Below are 22,356 nucleotides of genomic sequence, written 5' to 3'. Positions count from 1 at the left end.
TTATCGAAGATTTCGACTTAAACTGGAAAGATGACATTGACTCACGTGTATGGTTTTGAATTTTAAGCCAGAAAAAAACCAAGATGGCGTGAATTCAACTTCCACAACAGTCAGTATGGTTGCCAGAGTATCATCCACGTATCTCTCCCACTACCTGTCTTGGAAGGTCCTAAATGCCAAATCCTCGAACTCTTCCATGAAAAAGTTGGCTACGTCGGACTTGGGAGACAATAGTCGCATCTTCAGTCTGTTGGTAAAATTTATAGTCTTATTGGTAAACAGCTAGCTACGAGACTTAAAACTAGACTGGGGAAATAATTCCCACACAATGCACCACAGGGAACTGAAGAGATCGTTCCTAATTTGAATATTATAGTGGACAAATACTAGCATTCAGAGGCATTTAAAGATGGCCTAGGAACACTGGGAGTTGTCAAAGACAAACTATATGTGGATTTTGAAGCTAATCCTAAATAGTGTATAGCTAGACCTACCTTGTGCAATTTGTGATAAGAATGAGGAGGAATTTGGACAGCTATAGAGGGAAAGAACTATTGAACCAGTCTAAGAATTGGCCGCACCCATTGTACTCGTCGTCACAAAGGACCAATCTGGATTCGTGGTGATAATAAGTAAATGCAGTATCAAAGCTATACAATTAATCCATACCAAAGACTGAGGACTTGTATGCTACTCTGAGGGAAAAAAGTTCACAAGACTGAATCTCAGTCAGGCATATTATCATTTTTGAACTGGGGAAATAATGGCTCCCATTTGGAGTTTCCATAACAACGTTTCTGATTGGTAAGATTTTCAGTAGCCATTTTCTACGGAACAAGTCAGATTATTGGATTTGGTTTCAGAATAATTCATGAATCGAGACTTTTTGTGCAAGTGTCCCTATTGGATCAATCGGAGCTATGCAAAGACAGATCGCGTGAATACCGGCGATGTCGGTCAAGGTGAGCTAATAAAAAGTTGCAGAAGTATATGTCTATGCAAGTTTATTGATAAAATTATCGGCCAAAGGCCAATGTATCTGATCGAGGCGTAATAACTAATCCAATATTGAAAGCAGTCACTAATAACCTATTCAAAGCTGACGAAATGTTTGACGTACAACGAGTTTAGAAAAACACTTTTCTGTTGTAATTCACAGTTTTGGTCCATCGAGAGTGTATTACTGTTTACGTCAATATTTATATTCGCTGACAGGTACTATTTAATCTTGAAAGGATTTTTCCGTTTAGACTGTCATTGGCCTTTGGAAATGAATGACACGGACTTTCCAAAACCGTCAGCGTTTTTAGATTCAGTACTTATGTCTTGATAGATTATATCTTTCATATAATTCTCCGAAAACAAATCGTTCTACTTTGGAAATATTTCATCCAACTATTCTGGACTGCTGTTGGAACACACGTCGCACTAACACAAACAAATCTAGAGATTTTGATATTGAAAAATGAGCCAAAGCCATACCAGTGGAGGAAAGGAAGCGAAGTTATATGTCCCTTAATGAGGACAATATTCTATATGTTGTTACCCATAATCCCTGCCACAATAACATGGTACAAGTGACTAAACGTATGTTCCATGTCTCATAAAGGTGCAGAAATACACAAAAATGTGCAATTTGGTCCAAGCAGTGAACACTATTCAACGTAAACGTCACCCAGAAAACTTTAAGAAAACTTTTCACCAGGGCTGAAGGATTTAACGGAAAGGAACCGGTTGTTTTTACTCGAAGGTACACGCGACGATACATTAATTAGCGTCTCTGGGAGTAACGTGTTAACCAATACCAACAAGCCCGATTGTATACAAGGTGGCATGGAAATGAACTACAATAGCTAATGAATTCACGTGATACAGTACACTGAAAAAATCATTATGTTCCAATATTTAACGCTGCCGAACTGATTTGCATAATATGATAATTAGCTAATATATAAGTCAGTCTCAATAGACAGAGTGGCCACGTGTACTCTTCAGTGGTTCCGAGACAGTATCGAGAGTATATTTCATTCTTAGGGGAGAGTTGTGGATTTACTCCTTAAGATATAAGGCATTATATTATATGGAAAGGACTATATATTCCAATCCATCGTGACTCTCCTGTTCATTCGAGAATGAATGACACAGAATTTTCAAAGCCGTCTGTGAAAACAGCGTTTGTAGCTTCAATACTGATCTCTTGTTTCGCCGTCACAATTAACATACTTTCAATCATCTCATTATCAAAATGTTTAACAATAGACAAACGAATCAGATTAATGGTTCGTAACGTTGCTCTGGCGGACGGGTTCCTGGGATGTTCTCCAGCACTGTCACTGATAAGTGACTACTTCGGATTCTCGAATACTGTTATAGGCTGCACTGTACATCTGGTCTTTGCTCGTACTATGACATTGACTAAATTATTTTCAGTTTCTATTCTTGCAGTTGAGAGATTCCGTTTGTCTGTACTTAGCCAATTGGTATCTGAAGTATGTGAGCAAACAAATGATCTTTATCGTAATATTGGTAACGTGGGTGACATCGCTTGTCATCACATTGGGAACCTATGCAGACAAGATCAGCTTCATCGCCGATTGCTTAAATGAAAACCAGACACATGGATTTATTGTTATCCTAATACTAAGCGTGGTGTGCGGCCTTGTCATCATTGGGGCATATATAGGTGTATATCTTAACGTTACCAAACACGCACGGAATATAAAAGCTTTGAAACATATCAAACACTTCCCAGACACGTCTATATCGATCTACCATCATACTGTTTCTGTTGGTTTTGGTGTTCATTCTGTGTTACATGCCAACGGGAATTTACCGGACTGTGATTTACTTGCACCCTGAGTGGCTCTTTGAAACTGGAGGAGTTCGAAACATAACTAACATTATATTTTTGTCGAGCACTTTCATCAACCCTTTATTGTACGTGTTGAGATTCAAGGAATGCCAGTTGCACATGTCCAAAATGTTCTGCTGGTGTAAAAAGCAATATATGACACAACTCGACAGAAGACATAAAGAATGTATACATCATATCTACCGACCTCATCACTATCTCGTTGAGATACACGGAACTACAACATTCGAAATAGCAGATAGTATGATAGGAGTATATGGTGTTTTGTTCATTTACTAAAAGATTAACATTTAAATCACATGATAAGGTTTATAATTATTATAACATGCGATAGTCAAAAATGTTTATATAACATCTGATCATGTTTATATAACGAATGATAATGATTATATAACACTTGAAACGCATGGTAATGTTTATATAAAACATGAAACGCATGATAATACATATGATAATGCTTATTAAACATATAACCATGTTTATATAACGCATGATATTTATGTAACGCGTGATAATGTGTATATAACACACGAAACGCATGATAATATGTACATAACACATGAAACGCATGATAATATGTATATAACACATGAACGCATGATGATGTTTATATAACACATGAAACAAATGATAATGTGTATATAACACATGCTAATGTATATATAACACATGAAACACATGATAATATTTATATAACACATGCTAATGTATATATAACACATGAAACACATGATAATATGTATATAACACATGAAACGCATGATGATGTTTATATAACACATGAAACACGTGATAATATGTATATAACACATGAAACACGTGACAATGTGTATATAACACATGAAACACGTGACAATGTGTATATAACACATGAAACACATGATAATGTGTATATAACACATGAAACACATGATAATGTGTATATAACACATGAAACACATGATAATGTGTATATAACACATGAAACACGTGACAATGTGTATATAACACATGAAACACATGATAATGTGTATATAACACATGAAACACATGATAATGTGTATATAACACATGAAACACATAATAATGTGTATATAACACATGATAATGTGTATATAACGCATGATAATGCTTATATAAATGTTTTATATATTATTTATATATGCTTTCATGCCCTAGTGGTTGTCTTGTAATCATAACCCATAGGATGCCACGTGTTTCTTTTTTAATCGCATGTTTAAATGTGTTTGTATCACATTGCTAATAATATTAGCCGATATGATTAAATTGATAAGGGAAAATGTGTTTCCCATGATCACTGAAACACCCTCTTAGCCTTTTGTTTTATATCAATATAACTTCTGTCATATGACAAGTATTCAAAAAGTTAGGACAGTGTCTTTCTGTAGATACAATAATAACTACATATGTATGGGTTAAAAAATACCACTCATACTTGAACCAAAATATTGGTGAATAACTGAATTATATATTTTAGTGTAGTGCAATCAACCGTGAGTATCCGACGATGGATTAGGATTGGTCATACATATATCAGGTATTCTCACTTTTAGAAGTGTGAGAACCAGTCTCAGTTGCAAGCAATGGACCGTTAGCCACATCTTATTGGATTGTGTTTATCTATAAGAGACAGATTAACAGCATAACATATCTCAAACTCTCAGTCGAAACTGTTCACATCAGCAAAATTTTGAATTATCTAAAAGCGGCAAGGCTGTGCCATAAGATATGATTAACCATAGCCACATCTGTAATTATGAACTATATTCATGATTGTACCAAAGATTGTTTTAAACATATTCTTTTGGACCCGTATATGACGCGACAGGTGGCGTTACTGGTCAAGATGAAGTATCTGATTGGTCAATGTAGCGGTTAATGCAAAATGCAGACATGCAGTTAAAAACGAATCAAAGTTGAGATTGAATGAAAGCTGAATAAGTGGATGTATCTTTTCAAATGACACATTCATAAAATTATATGCCTGATTCAATGCAGTCTTATTATCACCAAAAACGATTCAAACTGATATAATTTTGTTATCCGTGCTGAAACGCATTTAGTTCGTTAATTCATTTCACCGGCAGTTTTACAATATAACCACCAGTATTAAAACTATGCCGTTTGTGTTTTTTTAAAAGATATTTATTGTTTAATGTTGTTTCGTTTAACACTTTTTTTACTGACCATTTATTGGCCCTAATGAGCTTTTCGGTGTTCGTGGGCCATTAAGGGGATACGACACGGTCAGGAAATGATGAAGCGTAAAAAAACCCCAATACAATACAATGGAAGAACATACATGTAAGTATGTCCTAACCAACAATATATATATATATAGAGAGAAAATGTTGAAGTTGACGAGATGCAAGTAAAATAAAGCTGATAACTGAGAAAAGAAGACTGTCAGTTATCAGTTTATATAATATTTTGTGTTTGTTTTCTTATTTTTATCACATAAAATGAAGTTATCTTCCTTACATTTACGTCGCCTTGTGGGATATAAATTTAGACGAGATTCATACTCTTTGTCATACCTGGTGGTTCCGTTGTAACCGCCCTAGTTTTCATTTTGAGAATGTGATTCAACCTAGCTAGATTTGCATGACGGATGCCATCGCTGAAGACGTTTTCCCTCCTGGAACACCTGGTGTTATTCCTCTTTGTAATTTAGTGTTTAAGAAATGTACCTGTTGTCCCCATTGAATGATTCGTAAGAGGCAACTAAATTTGATATTTTATCTTTTATTGCTGGGTGTTTTCGGCAGTATGCTTCAGTGAGGTAATATTTACATACAAACACAATCACCACACGCATACATCTTGCACACAGGCCGTCCTTAAATGACCATAGATATGGTTAGGACGTTAAAAATACAAAAACCAAAATCATACATTTTCAAGGGTCTCCATGTAAATCTTTGTTTTGTTTGTGTTTCGCTCTCGTTGTAATGATTCTGCATTCATTTTAATATCGGTATTCCCTGTTCTCACAGTATCTCCACTGATTCGCCATTACTGGCGCACTACCACATTTCTGAATTGTAAAACATCATTATTTGACACGACAAAATATACTTATCTTAATAGTTACAGTTCATTTCAGCCATTAAAAATGCTCCTATATCATACTTTTAAGACATCTGATTATAGTAAGAATGACCTTTTTAAGACAAATTATCAAACTGGTGAGTTTTTGGGCCTTTTTCAGAAATATATATATTTTACCCCAAACTCAACGCTAATATGAGCATTTTTGACGTTTGAAATACCTTCTTATATTCCATAATTGTGTGATATTATTCACAACCGCCATTTGCATTTCAAGGTCTTAATAAAATCAGTGTTAACACATATCACAAAGTCCAATCTAGTCAAACCAATGCTCCTATCTTGTGCTTTAGACCCTTGTGAGCAACACGACATGACTGTTTTGCACAATAAATGCGATACAAAATGAGTTAATTATGTCCCCCTGAAACATGCATTTTTCTCATGTTTTGTTGAAATTTACGAACTACTGAACAAATCAAATGTCAACAGCAAGGCCCACAGTTTGACATGATACATATAAAAATTTTATCAAGTTACTTCTATTAAATTGCACCCTAGTAGGGATGTATAGCCTTGTAAAATATCACTGTTTTGGCTTGATTTGCTGTTTAGATGCCCCTTAACAGAGATATATAGCAAGTCAAACAAACGTCCCTATGGCATCCTGCATGTCTATTACTGCATATGGGTTTTGCACAAAATATATATGATCCACATATCATGAAGCATGCGTTATTTGCATCATCCCATTTAGAAAATTACATGACAGAAACAAGGTCTGCGGCACGACATGATGCATATTAAGATTTTTTGGAAAAGGAATTAATATAAGTCCTTAGCTTGATTTTTCCATTCCATATATATTAGCCGAAAAATTATCAAATTTGAAACACTGATTAGTTAAGCATAAGCACTTTCATATCAAATCTTCAGACGCTATACAATTAGTTTTTCTACCTCAGTCGGCCTACACGACTGAATGTCTTCCTACTACAGGGCGTCTGAAAGGCATTTTGCCTTTTTAATAGCAATTATTACATTTGAGAAATAATTCATATTATTTTGTTAAAATTAGTCCATAATTTTTAAAATATGCTCGTTTAAAATCAAACTAAATGCAAAAGCATAGCCGAAACGGTCCGATTCAACTCCGATCCTGCCCGATTCTGTCCGTTTCTGCCCGATCCTGTAAATTGTCTAACCGCAAGACGTGGTCTTGTATGCGTTTTCTGAATTCGTTTAAATCACAAGCGTCTTCTTGACTGCGACGACAAAAATTGGAGGGTGAGTTTGAGTGAAGGTCGGACACAAGTAATTAGGAAACAGGTAAGTGGTGATGTTGGTAACAGCATTACCGACACATTTCAAACGTTTACTGACCAAATTTCTATTGTTATATATGGGTGTGTTTTTTCCAAGAGAATGAAAACCTGATACAAAGTGCTGAAAGTCGGTTCACAGGAAATGCTAGCTGTTAGTGTTAGCGTGATTAGCAATAAATCAAAGGGACAGGTATATCTACTGTACATATACTTAAAGTCCACCTCAGGCTATTATTTGGGTATGTGTTATTGATCGTCTTTGTGCAAAAACTTACTTATAGATAATAGTATGCAGTTAACAGTACAAAAGTCCTCTGAACCAGGGTACATACGTACGTTTATTATAGTTTTGCAGACTGTATGAAAACTACTAATTTATATTATATAAACAACCATAAGTTGACAGTGCCCAAATCGGTTCACTTTTCACAAAAAGCATTCATAAATAAGCTCTTGTGTTTGCATATGATATATTAATTAAAATATGGAGTCTTAGAATGCATAACAAGATAACGTTTTTGTTTGTAGACTATCAATTTACGAGTTTAATAATACCAACTACCAGAATAAACATTTCAAAGTATTGAATGTTGTTCATTAAAAAATAGCAAGTGCCATGCGATGTCTATAATTGTGTTTTCACCTGATAGAAAAAAATCTAGACCATAAAAAATATTTTCTAAACGCAAATTCCAAGGAATATTTTTAGATAATGGTGTGTGCTAACAAAAAAATGCAATAAGTCCATGGTCCAGCACTCTCTAATCCATTGTAAAACGGTTACCAGTATTAGGATAAACAACGTTTACTACATGTATACAGATTCAGGTGCTACAAATGACTGTATTCTGTAGCCAATGGAGAACAAAGTCTGTGATATAGATGGTCATTTTAGCACAAACTTAGATAACAAAAATGAAGGGTTCTTGTGCAGATACAGTCACATTTGTTATTATGCCATGTCAAAAAGATGATGTCCTTTTTTGCTGCAAATTCCTAAAAGAATTTAATGTATTTCTCAAATGTATTTCTCATTCAAGTTATCCTGCATTTGAGTAAATCACTTATTGCTTGTTACTCAACCTGTGTAATTCAATCCCAATCATTTTACTGTGCTCCGATGATAAATCTACAAGGGAGTTCTGTACTCATAGAATAGTGATGCGACTTTCAGAATTTCTGGAGGGGCTGAGTGGTTAAGGTGTCCTGACACTTTATCACTAGTCCTCCACTTCTGGGTCAAGAGTTTGAAACCCACATGGGGCATTTGCCAGGTACTGACTGTAGACCGATGGTTTTTCTCCAGGTATTCAGGCTTTCCTCCACCTCCAAAAAAACCTGACATGTCCTTAAATGACCCTGGGTGTTAATAGGACATTAAGCATACTTAAAAACTAAACATTGTCTGACTCATTGCTTTTAGTAGTACTGTTAAAGTTGAAAAGGACTCATTAAAATATATTGTGGATTGATCACTGGTGACTATGTGTTAAGTGGTGCAAAGTAGCATTATCAAATTTGGAAACAAGACATGATATCAATAGATAATTTTGAAACCATTTCTATGCGCCATATGCACCTATTCATAATGGTTATTCTTTTCTTCAGAGCTACGCACAAAATGTTTTTCAACAAATCTCGGTCAGCCCCTGGCGGTAACATGATGCAAAACTACATGGAAAAACAGATGACCTCGCTCCACAACTCCAGTTCCTCGTCTGTCACCAGCTACAAGGACAAAGTCATGGCCTTCCTTAGTGGTGTCATCTTTATCACTCTCCTTCCTTATATCCACATAGGTATACATTGTTTAAAAACAAGTTTGAAATTGTGGAGGTTTTCAACATTAATGTTATCTCCAACATCAGACCTGACCCTTTCATTCAGTTGTATACTTTTTGACAGTAAATTAAACAGTTCAGTTGTTTTCTTCATGAGGTATAACTATTGAGCATGTATGTAATTTGACAGTACAACAAACCGTGTAAACATCTTAACAGATTTGTCGTAAAAGTTAATAGATGTTTTTTTAACTCCCTGGTACACCTAGAGGGACTAGAGTCAGTCTGCATGTCACATTTTTGTCTTGAGTTTATCCCATATATTGTTAGCTCACGTGGTCCAAAGGGCCAATGTGTGAGGTTATGCCATACCGTGCCGCCCTTCCGTCAACAATTGACTTTTTCTTCATATAACTGCTGATCGGAATTGAACAAAATTTGTCTGGAAGCATCCTTATGGGTTGGGGATTAAAATTGTAAATATGGTGGGGCTGACCCCCATGGGAGCTGAGGGGCAGAGCCAAAAAGGGTCAATTTGGCTTAATTGATATAAAGGACTGCTACTCTCATAGTGCCGTTATGGGATGGGGATTCAAAATTGTACATATATATGGTGGGGCTGATACCCCCAGGGGCCTGAGGGGCAGGGTCAATTTGGCTTAATTGATACAGACGGCCTCTTCTCTGAAACTAAGCAATGGATAATGCTCATATTTGACTGGTAGCATTCTTATGGGGTAGGGATTCAAAATTATACAAATGGTGGAGCTAACCCCCTTGGGGACTGATCATGAGGGGCGGAGGGCCAATTTGGCTAAATTGCTTTAAACAATTAATTGTCTGGAAGTAAGTATCACCACCACATAATTCTGGTGATGCTATCTCTTCGGGAATCAGAACTCAACGATAGTGTACTCCAGTTCCACTTCCTTTATTCATTCAGGTTACATCTTGTACTTGACTTATACTTTATCCTTTCTCTCTCTGGCTCTCCGTTTCTTCTCTCTACACATTTCCTTCTCTCTCATATATATCTACAAACTACTGTCACTAATTCTACATTTACTAAATCCACTAATTCTATTGGTTAAATATACCCTAAGGAGGCGGGACTTACTTATTGGGACTGAAGTCTTTGATGACCATTTCCCTGTCGAAGGTTCCAGATTACACCCATCAACTGATTAGTCTAAATGAGCCCTACATCCACACACCATTGTCCACCAACCCTTCACACAGACAATACCACACTCTTCATTCTCTTTGACTTCCTACCACTGTGTGTGGCCTGCTCTGCTAATAGCTCAATCTCTTTTTAATATCTTTTCAATTACTATCTTCTTACTTTTCTGATCTAACAAACTGTCCCTTTTCTACCTGTCATATATGCCTCCTCCTCCTTAAGTTTGTTCCACAAACTTTTACATTAATAACGTTCCTAATATGAATGACATTAATAAATTCATAACCTGAATCAAAAGATAAATATCATATACTAACCTTCATGATATTTGTATGCAACTACATTATTAAGCAAAAACAAATTATACGTACAGTAACTACCATTTCATATTTTGTACAAATACATTGTTCATGTAAAATAAATTGTCAATGTTTTTTTTTTGTTTTTTTTTTTGTTTTTTTTTTTGTTTTTTTTTTTTTCATCTCCTGGATATTGTGATTGTCCGATTTGAATTGTAATGCCATCACTTTTTTTTTTCATGTCCATATTGATGTCCAATCCATTATAACAACATTAACTCATATCAAATAACATTTACATATAAAAAAAAAATACTGTCCACATTTTTGTTCTTTGACAAAAATTATTTCATTGTAAATACCAACACACTGCACATACAAATGTAGGTTCCATGTAAAACATTAAGCAAAATAGGCTTTCATTGATAAATCAAAATATTTTGTCAGTCATTTCACCTGACGTCCTCTGATTATTGAGGCTCTTGATTATCACCTAATGAAAAATGGATTACAAGCCAGTCTGTGTCAATTATACACATCCAACTGGTTAGCTTCTATTTAAGTAGTTCTTATATATCCTACCATCCTTAAATACTCAACCCAAGACTTCAACTGCCCATGAAACAATAACTGTAGTAAATTCCCCTTTTTCAGTTTTTGTCTATAGACTCTTTATCGTTTACCTCTTTAACATGTCTTGAATGATAACCTATTTATCATTTCATTATCTGTTAATAATTCTTAACCCTCTAGGTTAAATCCCTGAAAATGGTATATACTAGTACAGTTTTTAATACTAAAAAGTATTGCTCAAGGGGCTCTTACTGTCGTGATCTTTACCTTGTGTTTCGTAAACCTTATTCCCAGAAGAATCTCTATGCATCTAGTAAAAAAAAAACGAATACTTCCAAAGTTCCAAATAGTGCTGCAGCAATATGAATTTCTACTTATTTTGACTTAGAAACATAAAAACATCTACTAAAAAGTTAGCTCACAAATCCAACTCAGTAAAGAAAAGGACCGAAGTCTAATAAGAAGCTCTAATTAATACACAATGTGTACTATTCCTACATATATTGCTTGTAAACTTATCCCAATCAATTTTTAACTACAACACCATATTTACAAAGATCTGGAAGGGAACTGATTTTTTTTTTTTTTTTTTTTTTTTCGCTACTTGCACGTCCTACCCTTTTTCTTACTATGACCTTTGAGAGTTCTATTTATATGGTACTCTCTTAATAAATGCTCCGGAAGCACTTCTCCCTTAACCCATGAAGTCTCCTTCTTTTCTACCCATTTTACTCTGTACCACTTGACACCCTTGCTAGGCTTGCAACATAGAATCTTATCTACTGTGAACCACACCTCCTCTGTGGGTGTATCAATATCATTTCTGGGTTCTGGGTTGGGGTCATTCTTTGTAGTCTGGGATACACTGTCCTGCTCATCTAATTCCTCAATTAGTTCTGGATTCTGGTCGGTTTCCTCACCATGTGTCTGGGGAGGGGGGTTTGTTGGTCTAAGCTCAGGACTGATATACAGCTTCATTCTATTAGCATGTATCAGGGATTTTACAACTTTGTTTGTCTTACATTCCCTAAGTCTGTATCTGTGGTTCTCTAAGGCATTTGTAATGTAGAAAGGTCCTACCCACTTTTGACAAAGCTTGGGGTACAGTCCTACTGGTACCTTTTTGCAGTGTAACCACACTCTTTGTCCTATCACAAAGTCTGGATCTTTTGCCTTTTTGTCATACTGGTTCTTATATTTGCTCTGTGCCTTCTTTATATTCTCTTTTGCAATGTCCCTGAATCTTTCCTGGTTTTGTATAATCTTAGTAACATGGTCTTGTACCGTTTTGGGAAGTGATGGATTTGGAATCAATGCTGTATCAATAGGTAAACAACACTCTCGACCAAACAAAAGGAAATAAGGAGAGAACTGAGAAGATTGAGTAGATGGTACTGCTCTGTAACTCAGCATAATACTTGGGAGTATATCATGCCAATTGTTTTGTTTTTCATTACAATATGCTCTCAGTGTCGTAGCAATAGAGTCATTCATACGCTCACAAGTTGCGTTGGTTTGTGGATGGTAAGAAGAGGTACTCAACTTAGTAATTTGAAATATTCTGCACAGTTCCTTGACCAATTTTGACATAAAGTTCTGTCCTCTATCTGTAAGAATTGCTCGAGGCGCTCCATATCTACAGATAAACTCATTGTACAAGACCCTCGCTACCTCTGCTGCCTCATATGACACAAGGGGAAATGCCTCACACCACTTTGAGAAGGAATCTACAATGAGAAGAATGTACCTATGACCTTGTGTGGTCTTTGGTAAAGGACCAAGAATGTCCGTATGAATCCGACCAAACACATCTTCAATAGGAAGAGGTTTTAAAGGTGCATCTCTGTGATGTACATTACGTTTTGTCCTGGCACACACTTCACAAGATTTACAGTAATACTGTATGTCTTTAAACATTTTATGCCAATAGTATTTTAATCTGATGCTATGGAATGTTCTCTCTATGCCTTGGTGACTTGCTGTTATTGAGTCATGATAAGCAAGAAGTATGTCATTTCTCAATGACTTGGGAATTACCAACTGCTTAATAACTCTCTCACTTTTTGGACCCTTACCTCTGGGGTAGTACAAATGATAAAGCACACCCTTATCCATCAAAAAGTCATTAGACTCCCTAACCACTGTATGTGCTAAGTTCCTGTCATCAGGGAGAACTCTATCTTCTAGATATCTAATGATGTGAACCAAATCAGGATCATTAAGTTGATTGACCCTAAGGTTGTCTGGAGTCCTGTCTAACACTGGGGTGTCACTACCAGGGCTGCTTTGCTGCTCTGACTCAACATGACCTTCACCTCTGGTGCCTAACACAGTAACATTGCCTGCTATGCTCTCAGACCAGTGTAGTGTGTATTCAACCTCTCTTGATATAGGGGCTACTATGACCTCATGTACGGGGTCATTTGGGTCTGGGTTGGACCTCTCAGGGTAATCACGTCTAGACAAACCATCTGCATTGGAATGTTTACGGCCTGCTTTGTGCTCAATCACAAAGTTGTATCCTTGTAACAGGACTGCCCACCTTGCAATCCTACCTGCTTTCTGTTTTGAACTTTGTAACGTTTTTATAGCCATATGATCAGTAAGCACAGTGAATTTCTTTGTAGCGAGATACACATGAAAATGTCTAATACCTTCTACTAATGCTAGACCCTCTAAATCTGTTATGCCCCAGTTTTTCTCTGCCTTTCTCAAAGCTCTACCACCATATGCCACAGCTTTCTCTTTTCCTTCAGCATCTCGCTGGCCCAACATGTATCCTATTGCCTTTGTTGAAGCATCAACATACAGGATAAATTCTCTATCGAAATCTGGGTACACCAGTATAGGTGCAGTAGTCAAACACTGTTTCAATTTGTCAAATGATTGTTGACATAGTTCTGTCCAATGGAATGCTGTATCCTTTTTCAGGAGTTCATTCATAGGTGCTACAATCTCTGCAAATCCTTTAACAAATCTGCGATAGTAGTTACATAACCCTAAGAATGCCCTGATATCATTCACTGACTTAGGAGTGGGGTATTCTGATACTGCCTTAATTTTCTCTTGGTCTACACTGATACCATTCTTTGTGAAAATGTGACCCAGGTACTTTACCTCTGTAACTGCAAAATTACATTTTGAGGGTTTTAGTTTGAGATTGGCCTGACGCAACCTCTGGAATACCTGAACTAAATGGACCAAGTGATCTTCAAAAGTTGAAGAGAAAACCAGTATGTCATATGTCTTATTTCCTAGTCTCGCATGTATCTGATAATCTTTTACATCTAAACTTACTTTCTTACTGTTCCCTTGAGTTATTTTACTACTTTCCTTGCTGTCAAAAAGCTTTCCATGATTGTGCCCGTCCTTAAAGACAGGCGCGTACCCCTATTCACTATGATTTTGCTTTTCCTTGGACTTTTTCATTTTCAAAGATCTACAGATAGCCTTAATATGACCCTTTTTGCCACAGTGGTAACACACTGCATCTCGGAACCAACATTTGCGTGCATCATGCTGGTACTTACCACAGTGGTCACATGGATATTTTGTTCCTTGTCCATTTCTCCTGTCATCTGGCCTAACACTATTCACTCTGCTGTCCTTCAACAAACCAAGTTCTTTCCTACTGGTTTCACATTCTTCTTTTAACAAAGCGAGTTCCTGTTGAAGACTTTGAATTGTTCCTGACACATCACTATGGTCTGAATGTCCAATTGACTGGGCCATCGATCCAAACTTAACTAGGTCTGCTATCGTCTTAGCTTCCTTACCCAGTACAAATCCTTTTACTTTCTGGTCAAGTCCATTAATGAGCACGTCAAACACCTCTTTGTCCGTCCTCTCTAATTCGTTGCCCTTGGCCACCACTTGTTCTACATAATCTTGTATGTCCATTCCACCTTGACTCGAGTTCAGAAACTCTTTCACTCGAGTTGGCCTGTCCAGCTCACTAGGGAAGAACCTATCTTGAAACTTCTCCAGTAGTTGTTGCAAGTCTTCATGTACAACTGGCTGCAGCGTGTACAGCCACTTCTCAGCCTTGCCTTTAAGGAGTAGGGAAAATTGTAGCGCCTTCTCCTCATCCTTCCATTTCCTAATTTTGCACACTTTCTCAAATTTTGAGAGCCAGATTTTGGCACAACTTTGCCCATCAAATTTCTCCAAATTGTTTATGCTGTCTTTTGCTGCCATTTTCTTTTTCTTGAATGCTACCAGGGCATAGTTGTTTTCGCCCTGGTACCCGGATATCTCCACCAATTTATCACCACCACATAATTCTGGTGATGCTATCTCTTCGGGAATCAGAACTCAACGATAGTGTACTCCAGTTCCACTTCCTTTATTCATTCAGGTTACATCTTGTACTTGACTTATACTTTATCCTTTCTCTCTCTGGCTCTCCGTTTCTTCTCTCTACACATTTCCTTCTCTCTCATATATATCTACAAACTACTGTCACTAATTCTACATTTACTAAATCCACTAATTCTATTGGTTAAATATACCCTAAGGAGGCGGGACTTACTTATTGGGACTGAAGTCTTTGATGACCATTTCCCTGTCGAAGGTTCCAGATTACACCCATCAACTGATTAGTCTAAATGAGCCCTACATCCACACACCATTGTCCACCAACCCTTCACACAGACAATACCACACTCTTCATTCTCTTTGACTTCCTACCACTGTGTGTGGCCTGCTCTGCTAATAGCTCAATCTCTTTTTAATATCTTTTCAATTACTATCTTCTTACTTTTCTGATCTAACAAACTGTCCCTTTTCTACCTGTCATATAAGCATGGATATCAATCATATGTGACTGGTAGCATCCCAAGGGGTTGGGGATTCAAAAAACTAAAAATGATCCAGCTGACTCCCAAAGGGCTGAGGGATGGGTCTAAAAGGGGTCAATTTGGCTAAAGATATATAAATGACTTCTCTGAAACTGAGTTATGTACATCGCTCCTATTTGATTGGTAGCAATAGCATCCTTATGGGGTAGGGATTCAAAATTGTACAGATGGTGGGGATGACAGCCTGACCCTCGTGGGGCCTAAGGGGCGGGGCCAAAAGGGTCCATATGGCAATATTGATATTAATGACTTCTTCTCTGGAACTTAGCAATGTATGACATTGATACTTCAGTGGTAATTATATAACATCCCCAGGAGGCTAGGATTCTTTATACAAATAATGGGACTGACCCCCCCCCCCCCCCCCCCCCCCCCCCCCCCCCCCCCCCTCCACTCCCACCCCTGAACACTTATTTCTTTTGTTTTATCTTTGAAACCATTCAGATCCCAGCTCATTAACCATGAACACAATCCTGATGTAAAAAGTAAGCCCAGGGGTCTTTCTCCACCCCAAGGGACTTATAGTTTCTTTAAATAGAAATATGTTGAATCTTGACCTCGTTTCTGGGTTATATCTTTGAAGCAGTTGAGATCCCCATAACATAACCATACATCAACAAATAAAACTATTAGCAAATGGAACATAAACATTATTTTGATGTTTGCTCAAAAAACCAGTTGAGCGATACAGGCCCTCTGGGCCTCTTTTTTAAGTATATCGGCTACAAATGCTAATATGTTTCTTTATGGTATATGGTAAAATTCATCTCCTTACCCTACATATATAGAGTAATGGCCCTTTGCTTGCTGTATGTTACTTATCGTTCTTGCCAACTTCTTGCAATTAATATCATAGGGCTGATTATTGATGCTCAAATTTTAAAGCCAAAATCTACATTTACATATTTTTTTTCGAAATCATACCATTTTCCAAAAGAAAATTGATAAATATTGTATTATTTAGTGGTTTCCACTCTGATCCTGGATTAATGAAGGCCACTGATAACACATTGTTTGTCACTGTTGTGGTGTTGATCATGTCTCCAATTATTGATCTGATTTGAACTTGTGGTGGTATGGGCTTAGTGTCAGAATGTAAATCAGTTCATCAGAATGATATCAATATGTGGTTGATTATAGAAAATTTGGACAGGTAGAGTTTTTCATAAATAGCAGCAGTCTATCATGTCAGTATGAACACCTATCTATTCATTACAGTTAGTGAATGGTAGGACATCACATTTATTATACCATATTTCGGGGAAAACTCATTGTAGCTTCGATCTGAGTATATAGTTTATACATGTAGGCTTAGATTGCCTGCGTCCAGTTATATTATTATTGTTATTGAATTACCAGTTTTTACAGAGTAATGGCCATTTGTTTGCCTTGTAAGAGATGTATTTACAGAGATTTCGATGGTCAAGCTGGATATGGTAGATCATTCTCAATACCCTTTCTGTACTTAGTTTTAAGTCGAGTTTGAAACAGGTCAAAGGGTGTTGACTGCTCTATCCATGCCACACATATGTGGAGTATAACATGCTTTATACTGAAGTTCTATCCTCTTTATACTGAAGTTCTATCCTCTTTATACTGAAGTTCTATATCCTCTTGTGATGGTTTGATTATCAGTAATGTAATAAATTGGCATGTGATGTTTTTCAGGTATAATCCATCTGAAAATTTGGGTGCCTGGAAAACCCAAGGTGGACAAGAACAAGTGTACATGTTCCTGTTTTGATACTGTATTCAGAGGTAAGTTTAGCATGCAGTCGTGTTATAAATATCTGCAAAGTTCTCATTGTATGTTTTCAAATAATTTTACATGCATGTATAAGGGGAGGGGGAAACTCTGCAAGAGGGATTAAAGCATTCTCAGAATGTAATATATTCAATGGTTTCCAAATGCTTGTTGCATACTTATAAATCTATTGCGATCACTGTGTCAGTCAATCTCTCTGTCGGCACTTTCGTTTCCAGATATATCTCGCAGTCCAGAATCCCAAACTAATAAACATTTTGTTATGACATTATGAACCAAAGTTGGTCGAAATAAGTCAACTGATCAAAGGTCTTGGTCAAAGCTCCAGGTCAAAGGTCAAGCTCACTGGGTCCAAAGGTTTAATATCAAGATCAAATTTTGTATTTTGTACTGATAAACATTTTGATTTGCGTTATGAAGTAAAGTTGGTTGGAAATGAATATAAAGTCCATTTATCAAAGTTCAAGGTCACTGGGTCAAAAGTCAAGGTAATTTGGGTCCAGAGATTGAGGATAAAGTGGATCTCTGACAATTACCCTGGTTGTTAGGATGGAAGGTTTTGGTTTTGTATGGTTAAACGTACTATCAACTGGCATCCCATTCCCAGAATGCAGAGTATTTACAAATGTAAGGTTTGAAAAGGAGAAATTAAACCTCCATAAATTTCCAATACAGCCTGCCAAGCAAATATGGAGTTGGAAGGAAACAATTGTCACATCATAGTACATGTATAATACGTCAGGAAATGATGAAGCGATGACATGAAAGCTGACATGATTGATCGTTGCTTTGTTACAAAATATCAATATGCTTTTTCATGCTAAATTACTCAAATTATCGTTGGGTCGTAAAACAAAACAATACAATACCATGGAAGAACATACATGTAAGTATGACCTAACCAACAATATATATACATTTGTATATAGAGAGAGAAAATGTTGAAGTTGAGGAGATGCAAGTAAAATAAACCTGATAACTGAAAAAAGAAGACTGTCAGTTATCAATTTTATATAAATATATATATATACAGTGGACCCTCGATAATCCGAACACCTTCGTTCCCAGCCCAAACCGTCCGGATTACGAGTTTTCCGGACTACCGAATTTCGTCTACCAGGTCAAAAAAAAATTGTTGTGTAAGAGTTATCTCCCTTGACTCTATACAATACGGGACGTTTTAATGACGTTTCATAAATACGTCTAATTGTCAGTCTTTTTAAAAAATGAATATACTTATGTTCTTGATATGATTCTTGTTTTCTTTTATTTTGTAGAAACTAAAAAATAAACAATGTTTTTAAAAGAACATGTGAAGTGAAAGTTGTTTTATTTATAGCGGGCATATGTGACCTACAAACAACACATATGGGTTACGTCCCAGAGGTTCACAAACGAGTAGAAATTACATACGTTAAATACCTGAAATGAAAGACCCACTATGTACAATGTACGTTTTTTTACGTAAATTATGAACCTGAAATGAAAGACCCGGTTTTTACAACTTACCAACAGTCTGTGTTTTTGTGGTTTTTTTTTACTGTAAGTTAAAAACCTGAAATAAACGAACTGCTCTGTACAATGTACGTTTGTTACGTAAATCAGAAACGTGAAATGAAAGACCCACTATGTACAACTTACCATTAGTCCATGCTTTTTTATATGATTTTTACGTAAGTTAAAAACCTGAAATAAAAGACCCGGTATGTACAACTTACCATCAGTCCATGTTTTTTCAATGATTTTTACGTAAGTTAAAAACCTGAAATAAAAGACCCGGTATGTACAACGTTACGGAAATCCGTTCCCGTGCTATTCCGTACGGACTGCGAGTTTTCCGGACTATCGGCGTCCGGATTATCGCGGGTCCACTGTATTTACTTTGCTTTCTTGAAATTGTTTTAAAAGTCCAAATATCAAATGTCAACCTAGGAAATATGGGAAAATGGCTTCTTGATGATTATAGTGGATATATAGCCACATAATGGGGCCTTTGCTGACCTGCCAGTGTTAATGATAATAATGATATACTTATTACTGAGGATAAGCCTGATTATCTAAAGGCTAATCTCCCTCAGGGTTCTCTTGTGTTCTAGTGTCATCTTAGATATATCGATTAACATTCAATATATCTGTAATGGAAAACAATTAAATTATAATTGTCCCCTAAAGAGAAGATGATAGGGGGTTACAACACCATAAACACTGTATACCTGTTGATGATAATTGTAATTGTGCACATATAGTCACTTGTAATTTTAGAGGGATGAGGCCAAACTTAAAGGTTAGATCATTAAATGACCATACCTGTTGATAAAGACTATAGGGAGTTATATCACCATATATACCTGTTATCTGTACAGCTTATTATGACTACCAGGTATGTGGTCATTGTAATTTTAGAGGTAGGACCAAAATTACAAGTTTTGTATCATCCATATTTGTGTACCAATTGAAAGTGAATAAACCGTTATACATCATGTTGGTAGAGTTTCTCTACTTCACTATTAAATCACATTTCATACTTCAGTAACAGAAGTGATCATGAAGAGTGCATTCATTTTCTGGGTAACTGTAGCTATCCTGTCTGTCAAAGAGAGTACAGCGACAGTATCTTGTTAGTATTGTTGTGTTGACATCTCAGTCAAAGTTTATTCGTTAATTAATGTCTTTTTTTGTAGGGCAATATGAAGACCCTGGGGCAACAACATACAAACATGTCTACTTCAATGCCACCTGGCAAACGATGCGTATCTGGCTGTTCACCGTGATCTTCATACTCCTGGCATACGAGAGTGTAAAATACCTTATTCCATTGATTCGTCGAGGTAATCTGCGACGTTCCATGTTTGTACTGTATGTTGTGAACCTGTATCCCCACTATTACTCCTGGTGGTCATACTTCAGTTACTACAATGAGGATTTCTACGACTACTACAGACATCACATGTTGTTCACCATCACCGAAGTCATCGCTACATGTCTTGTGTTAAATCTGTGTGATAGTCGTAATGAAATCATCTCCTGGAAGATACTTGCAATTGTTAGTATCAACCTGATGCACATATCAGTGGAAGGCTCTGACCAGTTTATACAACATGTTATTTACCGCAGAGGTTCTCATTTCCAGAACGCCAGAAATATTGGACTCATGATTCCTGACCTGTTACATGTTTTTATTCCGTTATATCTACTCTATAAGTACGCCAAATCAAAAGAAATGAAGCTTTCTGAGATCTGTTATAAAGAGGAATTGTTAATGTGTGTTGTATTCATTTCATTTGGTACACTTATAGGACGACTGATGTAAATTTTATTTGCGAAACATCTCTTGTATAGTTTAGCCATCTACTCAGTATATATGTACATGTATACTGTATTAAAGTACGTGTATACTGTATATCAGGTTATTATAGTGAATGTAAGATTACTCATTTTTTTCCAGTATGTTTTATTTTAGCAAATGTATATTTAGCAATTCATATTTTTTGTGTTTCAAAACAAGTCGCTAAATTAGCTATAATTTGCACCTTGCTAAGATATGTTACCTGTAGTATAGGATTCACAATTTATTTCATTGATCTGAAAGCTAGGTACTTTCAATTCAGGTTTCCATATTGTTTACCTGGTAGAGCTTCCAGTTGACCCTTGACTTTTAACAAAGGCAGAAGTCAAATAACCACCAATCAAAAACCTTGATTTTCACAACAATGAGATCATATAAATTATCGAATCTCAGTTTGTTGAGTTTTAAATATGCCATTTTTTATTTCCATTGGGTTAACTGGAAGCTCGGTAAAATCACTGTATGTTACCTTTCATTTTTTCCAAGCTACTCTCATGAAGGATTTGAAAATCTCAAGCTTCTATTAGTAACCATTACAGAGCAAAGTTGCACAGTGCCATATATATAGTATAATATGGTTGAAATACTTTTTAGCCAGATGCTGTAATTATTACCTCTGTGGAACTTTGTGTAATATGTTCTTCAATCATTCGTTGTTCATTTGAAAATATTAAGCAGGATGTTTCTTAAAGTTATTAACAGGATATTTTTTGTGTGAACAGTGCAATATGAAGATTCCTCATACATCCAGTGTAACCCTGTATACAGATAAACTTCACAAAGAATTCTGATCAGTTCTTTATAAGAGAATGTGTTAAATCAGGATAGATAATCCATATAATGTTCGCTTACCAAGGGTCACGATCCAGTACCTTCCTCGTCTGGAGAGTATCATATAATGAAAAACTATACAAAGGACTTTGAACAAACCATCATTACATTTTTGATGATTTCGTAGTGTAGTCTCTCATTAAAATCTATGTTGATTTTGATGGCATTCACTGGATAGATATATTCTGGATGACATAGCGCGCAATGATATGTGATGTTGGAACCCTGTTGACCTGTGACACGTTAGAACATTCCTTTGTATGTCGCCTCAAGAATATCACATTTAACTGATTATGATTTTCAGGAAGCTGCTCAAAAATACTTACAAAAAAAATCATAATTTGATGAATTACACACAAATTATTTCAAAAGAATCCCTGGAATGTAAATGTAACTATTGAATGTTCTGAGTACAACATGGTAAGAGAACATTGATTAAATCATTCTAAAATAAACTCAAAAACATGCAAA

The 22,356-nt window shown here is 36.2% G+C and overlaps 1 protein-coding gene across 1 annotated transcript; it reads left to right on the top strand.

The window, feature by feature from the left end:
• The first annotated feature begins 7,191 nt into the window (after positions 1 to 7,191).
• LOC117342281 lies at positions 7,192 to 22,342 on the top strand. Its single transcript, XM_033904375.1, has 4 exons — positions 7,192 to 7,252; positions 8,857 to 9,047; positions 17,612 to 17,701; positions 20,390 to 22,342. Exons 2-4 carry the CDS (start codon positions 8,870 to 8,872, stop codon positions 21,016 to 21,018), a joined length of 897 nt encoding a protein of 298 aa, XP_033760266.1. The 5' UTR covers positions 7,192 to 7,252; positions 8,857 to 8,869; the 3' UTR covers positions 21,019 to 22,342.
• Positions 22,343 to 22,356: the final 14 nt, after the last annotated feature.

This window comes from Pecten maximus, chromosome 14, assembly GCF_902652985.1.
Source record: "Pecten maximus chromosome 14, xPecMax1.1, whole genome shotgun sequence".
NCBI lineage: Eukaryota > Metazoa > Mollusca > Bivalvia > Pectinida > Pectinidae > Pecten > Pecten maximus.
Note: the sequence above shows the minus strand (reverse complement) of the source record. Positions and strands in the feature narration are given on the sequence as shown.